Raw genomic sequence first — 12,355 nt, forward strand, 5'->3', positions numbered from 1 at the left:
ACAGACTGCAAACTGTTACACCAGGTGTTGATTTATGGGTAATTCCAAGAATAGACTGGCTCAAATTTTTAGAGGTTTTTTATTCGTTTACTAATCCCAGAGTTTTGCTTTTGTTTGTGTGTTGTTTATTGAAAATAATATTCTTTTGCCTTGTTAAATATCCTTAGAAAAGCTTAGTTTTGAATTTTAGTAGTCTTCTGTCTGTTAGGATAGTGTTTTGAAACTCAAGTGTGTTTGTTCAGTTCATCCTTTTATGGTAGTGATGGATTTAATTGTCTTCCTAGTGTACTCAGTTCTGGAATTTACTTACTGGTTTGTTAAAATTTTGTTGAATTATAGTGTCATCTCTGTCATCCATAACCATGTAACAGAAAAATGTCTGCATAATAAAAAACCTCTACGAGTAGTTTCTGGCTTTGACATGTTCCATATGCTCAGCTAACTCTAAAGTGCTTTTTATTAGATGTAACAGAAATGAATAGTAGTTGATTTCTAACCTCATTACTGTGCTAAACAACACAATTGTTAAAGCATGTAAACTTCTGAGCTAATTACAAAGGCAAAAATCTACCTCTGGTCTCTGGGGTGTTTTGTTTGTTTTGTTTTTTAACTGATTCCTCACAAGTTCATTTCCTATAGGAGTTATTCTGTTGCAAAAGGCAAAAAATATCTGAGGAATAAATACTTTGAAATGCATGCTCAGCTGGGGGTACTGAGTGCCAGTGGTAATGGTGCTGCTGTTTTAGGGGTTTATGCTGCACCTCTTTGATGACATAATGGTGGTTGAACATGGACCCCTTCTCTGGGTGAACCTCAGACTCCACAGTAAATTTGAGAGTGGGGAGGGAGCTCTGCTGAGATGAACACAGGGGTCAGGCTGAGCAGGAGGTGTCAAACTGCAGCCTTGGGAGTTTTAAACTAATTGAAGCTTTGTGGCAGCCAACAAAAATCTGTGCAATGGAGACTTTTTACTTGCAAACATTTGTGCCCAGTGGAGGGCAGAGTTTACCCCAATCCACTGATGTAACACCATCTTTTCTTTTTCCCTTTCAGATTCATTACTTACGAATTTATGTTTATGTTGAATGCTTGGGAGTTCTGCATTGTATTTTGTCTTCACTCTTTTCCTTTTCTGTTTTGCATGCTTGCTTTTATTACTTCATATGTCTTACCACTTTCACTTTACATCTGCTTGGCTTTTTGCTACCAACTTATCCTGCCAGCACCTGGACTTTTCCATGTCAGAGCTTCAGTTGCAGTTATGTTTATGGGACCAGCATGATTGGCCCTTCATGCCCTCTATAAAATCTGTGTCAGAGCATTATCTGGTATGTCCAATGCACAATATGACTGTAATCATAGTTCTGGATAAAGATGCATAATTTAATGTATATATCATAGCTCTTTAGTGCAAGGCCAGTGGAGAAAATGGGGTTTTCCCTCTTTGTTGTCAGTGAATAGATCTGTCAAACACATTTCAGTTGATCATTATTTCGATGTAAGCTAGAGAGGTTTCCTTTTAATTTGATGTATGTACTAATCCTGAGTATTCCATCAGTGCCTGTACAGGACTTGGTCACTAATTCCCATTTAGCCGTGCCCCAACCAACCTGTGATCACCTGGCTTCCAAAATATTTGTCACATCACTCTTGTCCCTGGGGTGAAAACAAAGGCAGCTCCTTGATGGCAGTAATAGGAGCAGAATAGCTCTTTTGAGTAGAGTGGGTTCAGGAAATGATTTTCCTCAAAAATGCAGCTGGTTCACAGCTGAGAGATGTTGCTATCATTTGCATTTTGCAGCTGCTTCCTGAAAGAGCAAAGTTTTGTTGCAGTGTTCATGTAGACCAGTCTGCCACTTGAATACTCTTGGTCTGGGCAGTTTTAGCAAATTTTCATTTAAGTGGAAAAAAAAAAAAAAAAAAAAAAAAAAAAGGGCAGTGGTGTAGGGTGTAGTTGAATCTCTATGCATCTGAATATCCTTGGCAGTTTGTATTGTGTTTTGTAATTCAGCAATGTGTGTTCTTATACTGTGTAGCCACTATAAATGGGGATTTGACCTCTGGTGAAATAGCAGTTTTAAGTGTCTCAGCCCTAAATAATGCTGAATATAAAAAAGGGCCTTTTCTGAAAGAGGAGATACTTTCCTTCTCACTCCAGAGGTGTGGGTTATAAAAATAAATTTACCTTTTTCTCTCAGCCAAGAAGTCTCACTTGCACTTTTGTCTGTGTCCATTTTGTCCCCCAATGCAGAAGTACATCCAGGAAGCCAGGAACCTGGGCAGCACCATCCGGCAGCCCAAGCTCTCCAACCTCTCTCCATCAGTAATTGCACAAACAAACTGGAAGTTTGTAGAAGGCTTGTTGAAGGAATGCAGAAATAAGGTAATACAGAGAATAATCCTGCTCTCCTGCACCTCATATCCATCCTTTCTGGACCATTTTGTATCCAGGATGTTTGAAACCCCCCCACTTTTCTACCATCTGTTTCTGCTTTTTCCCTACAAGGATTTTTGCATGGTGGTGAGAAATTAATGAAGAGATAATGTATTCAGAAATTCTGCAAGGAGCAGAGACTTTATCAAGCAGATTTATGATAGAGATTGAATATTCTGAAGGGTCTTTACCATCCTGCTGCCCAAGTCTATTATAGCACATTTCAGTTATAACTAATGAGACAGTACAATTTTAACAGGAGGGAATAGTCCAAAAGAGAGGCTTGTGGGGAAGATACAGCAGCTTTTCTCATAACTGTATTTCTGAGGTGTATGCTTTTAAGCACTTCAGAAAGAAATTTGGCATTAATTTGTAGACATGCTTCACCAGTACATATTTGACAACATAATAATCTGAAGCAAATGTTAATGTTTATAAAAATACAGCAAAGAGAATAATTATGAAATAGACACATTCTTATTCTTGCCTAAAGTAGTAGAGGTACTACAGTAATTATATACAACTTTTCATAAAACTCTATGTGCATCTACTTCTGATTTCAATTTATGGAACTGTCCATATAATCCCCATTCCTTAATAGATGCACAAGAGATGGTGAAAGTTTTTGAAGGTGGACTTGGCTCTGTGACAGTGAGAAATTGCCAGAGGGAGTGCAGGGGAGAAGCAGCAGGGACTAACTTTGGACTTCTTCATCTCCAGCAAGACTGTGCAGAGGTGCTTAAGGGAGTATTCCTTATTTGAAAGCAAGTCCAGAATAGGAACAAAGATGAAAAAATGTGTAAGAGATGAGTGGAACTGCTTCCCTCACCATTTTTCCCTCCAGTTGGCTGTATGATGAATATATTGTGACTGGAAGACTGTACTTCAGGAGCTGGTGAAAGTTTTGGTGGGCAGTATGAAACTGTGCACAGTTTAGGAGAATTGGCTCATGGGGAAGCTCAAGAGTTGGACTCCAGAATGGGTTTGGTTTGATCCAAATGCCCTTCTGGCAGAGCAGCATCTCCCAGGAAGGACATACCTGTGCTGCTTGGAAACACTTGGGTGCATTCACCTCCCCTGGGAGGAGGGGGACAAAGTGTCCTGCTCTTGGGGAGTGCATCCAGTAGGCACCAAAGCACCCAAGATCTGTTTTGTGGCCTTGCTGCTGAGCATCCAGCTTGTTAATGTGGGACCTGCTGTTCCCTTTGTTGGGGTCACTCTGTGGAGGATGATGTGCCCATTTGCAAACCATTTTTTTAGAAAAACAGAAGGTGAGCACTGCTGCTGTCCTGGCTTGAAAACCAGGGATAAAGGAAGGGCAGGTCTGCACTAATGCCAGAAATACATATATACAGCCAGTTTTTCTGCCAAAACTTTATCATGTGCTTCCTTATTGGTCATTTTCAAAGTGTAAGTGATCTTGGGAATTCCTGGGAGAGATTTACCTCTCTTTTGCCCTGTCTTTTTGAGACTAAGAGGATGTTGGTTGAGAAGATGGGTCGAGAAGCTGTGGAGCTTGGTCATGGTGAAGTGAATATCACAGGAGTGGAAGAGAACACCCTGATAGCCAGTCTGTGTGACCTCTTGGAAAGAATATGGAGCCACGGTCTGCAAGTCAAACAGGTGAGGAATAAATATTCCTGCACATTGCAGAGCACACTTTCCTGAAGTTGTGTTGTGCTGTTCCGTCTCTGCTTTCAGAGAACACCTTTAGTGTGTGTGTAGATGTGTTAAAATACTTGTGTGTCCTGCAGTCTTTTTTATGTCAGTTCCTACCTCCTGTGTGTCTCCATGTTGTGGGATATGTGCAAATGCACTTGCAGATGACTTCTTGGAGGAATCTCCATTTAACCTGGGGTTTTCATTTGGTTTGGTGGGTTTTGGTGGTTTTATTTAATAGGATGGTAAAAAACCCTCCAACTATTGCTGTGTTATTAATATTTTTATTAATGAAGTTGCATGGGCTACAAGGCAGCCTATCCTAAATGTGCTCTCAGTGGGATGGGGGAATTGTTTTCCTGAAGGATAATTTAGTACTTCAAAGTAACAGTCTTGCTATTTTGATTCTTCCTGGGTGCTGTAGGGGTACTTAAATTATAGTTACAAGTTGACTAGCTAGAGGTGTTGGGGTTTTGTGGTGTGAAATTAATAATTGTTTTGCTCTTCTGTTTGGAGTCACTTGTGGGAGAAGATGGAGTTTGGAGGGCCTTTACCAACTTTACTCCTCCCTTGTACAAAGGAGTAGCAAGGGTGCAGAAGATTATAACTTTTTTTTAAAAAAATATATGTTTATAATCCAGCCAACTGTAATCCAGTATCTCTGTTCCCAGCAGCCAAACACCAGTGTTTAACTCTGCTCTCCTTCAAACTATCCAACAGTTTTCTATGTGAAGATTTACCATGTGATTCTCTCCCTTCCCTCTTGTATATCACTTAGGATAGAAGCTGTACTGCTTTCGTCTTAGAAGACAGAGCATCAGTTTACTCTGCCTCAAGCCAGGTTTGGGCCTTTCAGAGCAGCAGACGGCCAACCCTTCATAAGGTTAATGCTTTGGATTGATTGCAGATGTTGGCAAGCAGTGCTGAATGCTGGAATAGATAGAGTGGTGGAATAGAATAGAGGCCTGATGGAGGAAGTGCAGTGTATCTCACAGTATGATCCACAGTTTAAAAAAATCAAAAGTAAAAAAGCACCACCAGTTCTCTGTGTGCTCTGGCCTTTATGAAATATGCAAAAGCCTGCTGTTTCATACATCGATTTGATTCCATTTTTCAATAATGAGCCAAGGGAGACTCTTCTTTCTCAACTGACCATAGTAATGAGGATGGCTTTCCTTCCACCCATCCCTGCTTCTCCCTCTTCCCTGCTGATGAACCCAGTAGTTCTACATTAGCTACCTACTGATTTTTCCACCTGCAAAGGGAATCCATGCCTTCCATTGTCCCGAGTGACGCGGGGCAGTTGTGATGCAGGATCTAATGGCTGAAGCAGTCTGGACTTTCAGAAGGCCTTGGTTATTCCCTTGCCCATTCTCTATCCCACTACTTTCCTTAGGCTGTCTTCCTTCCCCTTATAGATCCAGCTTGCCTCATCATTGCTATTTGGTGAAGTTAAAGGAGAGGTCCACAGTGCTGGAGTAGCGGGCAGACACTGCATGAGTCCTCACATCCATCATGGTTGTTGGCATCACTTTGCTGCAGGACCCTTTGTTGCTGCTTTCTGTGATCTGTTGCAGTTCTCCTTGCCATGGCAGCTGGTTGCTGAACACTAGACTGTGTGTGCATGTGTGTATTTATTGGGAGAAAAGACAGTTCTGGATGTAACTCTTTGCTGGGTGGTATTTTCATGCTCTTTTTCATCTGTTTATAATAAGACTTGGAATTTTGACTTTCCCTGTTGGATCTGTCAGGTACACACAAAGCACAATGGATTTTTTTATATCCTCACCACCGAATGCATATTTTTAATAGATTTTTGTCATCACAGATGTTACAGACAGTCTAGGATTTATTCTTCTGGAGGCGTGCCACATCTGGAGTAATCCCTCATGATCAATAGTTCATTATGTCAGCTGCAGGGAGCTATAGCATGGAAATGGTTAGAGATTTTTGAATATAGTTAAAAAAAGAAAAAATTAAAGATGAACTATCATTACTGCACTTCTGGGAAGGCACTTAGATAATTTTAGATGAAATTGATAGTGTGGAATTGACAAGTGTTGCTTTACAGTCATGGCTTCTTTCTGCACAAAGCTGTAAATAAGAATATGGCCTCATAATATGACAGCTTTTCTGAAATGCAGAATTGCTAGATCTTTACTGGGATTTCAGGTTAATACAGTACTTTAGGAAGATAAGTAATACTAATTATCTGCCAGTAATTCCAATTGATGTGCTGGAGAGCCTCTGTTTGCTTACTGTTGCCTTTCTGCAGGTTTGCAAGCTTATGGTTTATTATGTGAACTATTTTATGATGAATCCAAGTGAAGATGAAGCTGCCCAGTAAAAGATTTTCTCACTCTCTACTTTAAGCCACCAGGGGTTTAAGAAAGCAACATAATGAGCAAAGTGCTCATTTTAACTTCAGATGATGGATTTATCTTGGCCTAAATACTACATCCCAAATTTTAACTTTTAAGTTGGTTTTACAGTGTGTAGAACTGGGGTATTTTTGCTGATAAGCTTTCACTGTCCTGCTTTTATTTTGGGATATTTTACTGTGTTTGTGATTATGCAGGTGCTTTGCTTGATGAAATTGAGGGGAATCTTTTGAGATTGTAGAAATGGGCAGCATTTATCCTTTGCTCTGAATGACCCTGAGGGGAGCAGGGCTTGGCCTGGGTGTCTCAGGCTGGCTCTGTGTCCCTTGTCATTTACTCTGGAGAGGCAGGGAGAGACCCACAGGACAGGTCACAGACTCAGATTTGAAACTCCACAGCATTTTCCAAGCCTTTGAGTGTTCTCTTGTATGGTAATGAACTAAGAGGGAAGAAGTTCCATTGACTTTTTCCTGTTACCAGAATCATTAGATCCCATAGTCTGACTCTTGCTTTTCCTTCTCAGCCTCTTTACAGCTCCCAAGCTCCTCCCACTTTTGTCTTATTTTTGGTTTTTATCATTGAGTTTATAGGTAGAAACATCTTTAAAGAAAGTTTTTGTCATGGCTGGTACTTTCAATCATGTTTCAGACTTTTTTTTTTTTTAATTCAGCTGGTAGTGATTTCTTTAACTAATATTTTTTCATTTTAGGGAAAGTCTGCTCTGTGGTCTCATCTGTTACATTACCTAGAGAACAGACAAAGAAGAACCACATCAGGCAGCTTCAGTACCTCAGGTAAGATTGGCATCTGCTGGAAGAATATCATTAAAAGCTGTAAGTAAGAGCTGCCTGCAGATTTACACCAAACAGTTTTTTTCCCTTGGAAATACCCTTCACTCCATATCACTGAATCAAGTGTTATGGCTACTACAGGTTTAATATGAGCCTGGTGTGTTGTCTCAGTATGTTTTATGGGAAATTAACTGGTTTGTATTGTGCCCACTTGTTTGGGTCTGGATCTGAGTACCATGGTAGTCAGAAACCCAGAAACAGCTGATGCTTTGAAATGGATTGCTCTGGTAAATCATCCTCCATGAGACACACAGGCCCTGTATGACTGCAGAGCAAAATGATCTTATGGGTCAGGGTGGAAAACAGTGCAAGCACAGAGATTTGTGCTGTACACCCTGAAGTTTTACATTATGGCTTGAAAAACAACTGAACAGGAGGCTTACTGTTAAAAACTTCAGCTGAAGAAACAGATTTTAATTTTTGTTGCATCAGGTGTTGCAGTAGAATCAGTTTTGTGCATAAGATCCACTGATAATATGTTTTTAGGATTATTGATGTAATTTGTAAGCATTACTTCTTGTGTCAGGTGAGGGCATAGGATATAAATTTGGAGAGAGCAATAGGTTTGGGGGAGGCAGTGGGTGCCTTTTATTTTTTTAAAGCTGCTGTAAGCAAAGATTTGAGTATTAGTAACGTGCACAAGATCCTGTAAGCAAGCAAAACCATAGATTTGGAAATTTTAAGGTCTCCTGAATGTCCCTTAGTCCGTAGTTGTTTTGTGTATCAGAATAAAGCACAATCTGTTCCTTTCTTTCTAACTTGTTATTGAGGGCAAGGATTGTATTTAACATGGAACTTCTGGAGTTTAATTTGAAAGATAAGAGTAATAATATTGCTTGAAAACCCCAAAATGTGATATTTAAAAAGTGGTGGTGCTATAGGAGTGTGCAAAGTAATAGCTCAGTAGCACAGAGCTGTTCTGTGGTGTCAGCAGTGCCACTCGGGGTTACTACACAGCCAGAAAACAGGGCAGTCTTTAGAAAACGATACCTGATTACTATATGTCTTAAGTAATTTGATGTCATAGCAATTCCAGCTGAACCTGCACTCAGTAATGGGTTGGTGCTCAGTGTATGCTGATCTGTAGAACTATCTGTGTAGCAAATTAGATTTTCTTGTAATTTGGAGTGGAAATACACTATAGTACCTTCACAGTCACCAGTAGTACAAGAGTGCAAATTGGCATTAATTCACCTTCTTTTTTATATTGATTTTAGAATCTTTAGATAAATTTCTGCTAATAAGAAATTGTTTTCCTCTGAATCTAGGAATACTTCTTGATTCAGAAAGACGAAAGTCTGATACAAGTCCAGCCATGTCACCTCTCAGAATCTCTCTCATCCAGGATATGAGGTGAGTTTGAGCTGTTAAACAAACCAGAAACCCCCTGAGATTTACAGTCTTGTTTCTGTGTCTGCACCATCCTGTGTTTCATGCAGCAGGAGGGGCTGTGGGGAAGGAACCCGTTGAACTGTTTTAAAGTAGATAGTTCAGTGTTTTCATTGACCTTTACGGAAACAGGTTCCATACTGAGGAGTTTTTATATTGTTTGAGCTATTAAATTATGGAAATACCATGACAAGGTTTTTGTATTTTTAACATTTTGTGTATTGGTTTATTTCCACAGAGGTGTGGGTGTAGTATTTGTGTTTTCCCAGTCATTGCTGAGTTCTTTGTGTAGCTCTGAGACCACTTTTACTTCTTAGGGAAGAATGCAGTTTAAAAAACTTGTTTGATCTAAAGAATGGGTTTATCTAACATTCAGTACTGTAGTGTGAATAAAACTACTGTCCAATGCCTTCTTTTCAGTACACTGAAAAAGCAATATGCAGAACTTCTGAAACAACCTTGGCAGGAATTGTCTTTTCCTTCTTTTTCCTTACAGCATCCATTTTTTTCAGTAGGGAAGAGTGAATTGAGGATTTGCCTGCCTTATTAAAATATACCATTTGTGCCTTGTGTGCAAGAAAAGCTTCTACAGAGCATGCAAAGACAGTGTTTAATTTTCCAAAGCATTCAGCCATAAATATTGCAGTGATAAGGTCCAGAATGAGTCCTAAATCATGTGAGACAATGGGCCTGGTTTAGAATTTTGTAAATAGGGCACTGCATTGCAGATATTTCCTTTTCAGGCTCTTATTCTCTTTGAGCTAGATTGCAGGGATTTTTTTACTGTGCTGAATATTAAGGTGATTATGTTTCTTTTTCTATAATTTACCTGATATTTTCTGTTCTTTGGGAAACTTCAGCTGAGCTTGGTTCAAAAGAGCTGTCATGCTTTGACAATACCAAGCATGTCTTTTTGTTTAATTCCAGGCATATCCAGAACATCAGTGAGATCAAAACAGATGTTGGCAAGGCCAGAGCTTGGGTTCGCCTCTCTATGGAGAAGAAATTGCTCTCCAGGCATCTGAAGCAGTTGCTTTCAGATCATGAACTTACAAAGTAAGATGGGTTATCTTGGGCAAAGCTTTAAAAAAAGTTAAAATCTATATAATTGTTTGGTTTCAGAAGTCCAGGTGTGCCTATTTTTGTATCTGCTTAGCAGTGTGCAGAAGGCATGGAACAAACTGGCCTTCTAAGTGTGTGAGTTATTTGGGAATTAGGATTCAATGCTGGAGTTCTTGACATGTGTTTTTACATTTATAGCCTGCTCAGCAACATAAGGTGAATTGCTTTCATAATAATCACACACAGTGTTTACTGTGTGGGAATTAAAGCCATAGTAATTGTCATTAATTTTAATTGAAACTTCTGTCTGGAGACAGCTTAACCTATGCTGTCTGCTTTTCCTTTCCTCTCCTTCCACTCACCATCTTCCAAGGAATTTCTTCCCCTACCCCCCTGAACCCCAACAGCTAATTATTTGAGATTTACCTTATTTTGTATTATGTTGTGTTTTCTGATGAAGCTGTAGCCTTCAGTGAATGAGGAAAAGCTGAAGGATGGAGAGAGGACAGCTAATAAATCTGCCTGTATGTCCAAATTGAGATTAAGCCTCTCCAGTGAAGTCAACAGTTTGGATCAGGTTAAATTTAGCACTGCTTGTCCCATGCAGAGCATGTGCTGTGAGAGGACTTTCCACACACCACCACACTCCATGTACCCCCACAAAAGAGAAGAAAAAAACCTCTTTTAACACTGGCCAGTGTTCTCTTCATCTATCAGGCAGATTCTAATTCTTTGGAACAGAGGGAGACTGCAGCAAAAGTATGTTTAAAATGAAAATGACAAGCAAAGGAGCAACTTGTACAGGATGACATCAATTCTCTGTAATCTTGTGTGCTTTGTGCTGCATATTTACATATCCTACTTAGAGAGCTGTTGTAGGCAGTGTGGTTTGAAAGTGTGCCCCACTTGTTTTTAGAGGAAACAGTGCCGAGTTCAGTGAGGTACTAAAAGTAATGGTGCAACTTCTGCCATTTTACAGTTAACAAGATTGTGTGTTGTCCCTCTTGAAGCAGCTGTTAAGTATTTTAATTATCCCATTCTCTTTACTTGACATTTGTTAGCAAATATAAGGAAAATGTTTCATGTTTGGTTTCTTTCTAGTCTGCAAAGGGAGCAGGGAGAAATCACATGTCCTGAGATCTTTGTGTGCTCAGGGAAACAGAGAAACCTTGTCCTTTGAAGAAACAGGACAGCACATACCCTGACAGGCTGTCAAACATGTGATTCAGATTGTGCAAATGTAACACAGACATGGCCACCTTTTGTGAGACTTCTGTGGTTTTGCCAGTCTTGTGGCTGCTGGCAGGTCAGGTTAATTTAAGGCTCAGTCTCTTTATTTTCATTGAACATTTCCTGTCAGTCTCTAGTGTCAGGTTTGTTATGTGAGGGAGAACATGCCTGTTTGTTGACTATCATTGATTTGTTTTGCAAGTTTCTGTCTTGTGATTTGCTGACTTTTTTGTAAATTGATACCTGAAACTGAGGGGAGTTGTCAGGATGCCCTCCTGGCAGGAACAACCTGTCCACAGCTGGGTCAGCATTTCTAGTGCCTAATTCCTGCATTCTGGAGGGTTTTTAGATATTCCTGCAGCATCAGTTGGATTTTGATATATTTTGGCATGCTCTTCTTTTATGATTATGCCCAGCACTTGTATTATTTCTTGGTTGCCACCTTTGCCTGTCAGTTTGGTTATGTCAGGAGCTGTGTACTATCAACACTGAACTATTCCCTGGATCAATGTGCAGGTTGTTGTAGGCCCTGGGTGATCACCTATAGCCAAATACAGATAGCCCCAGTTCTTGCCTTATGTCCTTTGAGAACAGTCTTCTGTCATACATCATGTGCTGGAGAGCTCTCCCATGGCACTCTCTGCTCAGAATTAACTTAGGAAAACTCTCCAGTTCTGTCATGTTACATGGTCAAAAGAAGTCAGAATATTCTTCAAGAAAGTGCAAAATTCCTTCTTCCATCTTGGGGTGTTTTTGGATGGGAGAGGACCCTTAAACCAAATGTTACATTTGAGAGGTGGAAGATAATGACAGCTGGACTGATTCAGTTTGGAGATGTCAGCCTTGCAGAGACTCAGTGTATCTTGGCACACTGAAAACTCTTGGCTCTCCCAGTATCACTCCTCATTTGTAACTGCTTGCCCATTATTCACAATGTACCTAATAAATGTGCACAGTAGAAAACATTTCCCTGGGAGCATCTTGTTGCTGTGACAGATTATGTGTTTTGCTTTGTCAGGAAGCTCTACAAGCGTTACGCGTTCCTCCGCTGCGACGATGAGAAGGAGCAGTTCCTGTATCATCTCCTGTCATTCAATGCTGTGGATTACTTCTGCTTCACCAATGTTTTCACAACAATCTGTAAGTATTTGCTTTCCTTGCAACTCTGATTTCTAGATTTGGTTGAGTCCTTGTCCAAAATTCTAAATAGCTCTGAGCAACATGCCCTAATGTAATGGTTCTGCTTTTTTCCCCTGGGATCTATCTGTGGGTGCTGTATTGCTGTTTCCATGATCTTCTCTGGTGGGCAGGAGCTTCTGTCCCTGTCACTTTTGTTTCTAACTTAGTGA

General features: G+C 40.1%; 1 protein-coding gene across 3 annotated transcripts in view; it reads left to right on the forward strand.

Annotated features, from left to right (window-relative positions):
- DENND5A (DENN domain containing 5A) overlaps positions 1-12,355 on the forward strand; it is a 64,550-nt gene that overhangs the window by 40,913 nt on the left and 11,282 nt on the right. For 2 of the 3 annotated variants that reach the window (XM_059473690.1, XM_059473691.1), the window contains 6 exons: positions 2,252-2,383; positions 3,905-4,057; positions 7,184-7,268; positions 8,594-8,678; positions 9,642-9,770; positions 12,025-12,146. In XM_059473690.1, coding sequence (XP_059329673.1) covers positions 2,252-2,383; positions 3,905-4,057; positions 7,184-7,268; positions 8,594-8,678; positions 9,642-9,770; positions 12,025-12,146 — 706 coding nt within the window. Of the gene's footprint in view, positions 1-1,223; positions 1,329-2,251; positions 2,384-3,904; positions 4,058-7,183; positions 7,269-8,593; positions 8,679-9,641; positions 9,771-12,024; positions 12,147-12,355 lie in introns of all 3 variants that reach the window. The other variant, XM_059473692.1, reaches the window with a different exon arrangement.

The sequence above is a fragment of the Ammospiza nelsoni genome, chromosome 6, assembly GCF_027579445.1.
Source record: "Ammospiza nelsoni isolate bAmmNel1 chromosome 6, bAmmNel1.pri, whole genome shotgun sequence".
Lineage (NCBI taxonomy): Eukaryota > Metazoa > Chordata > Aves > Passeriformes > Passerellidae > Ammospiza > Ammospiza nelsoni.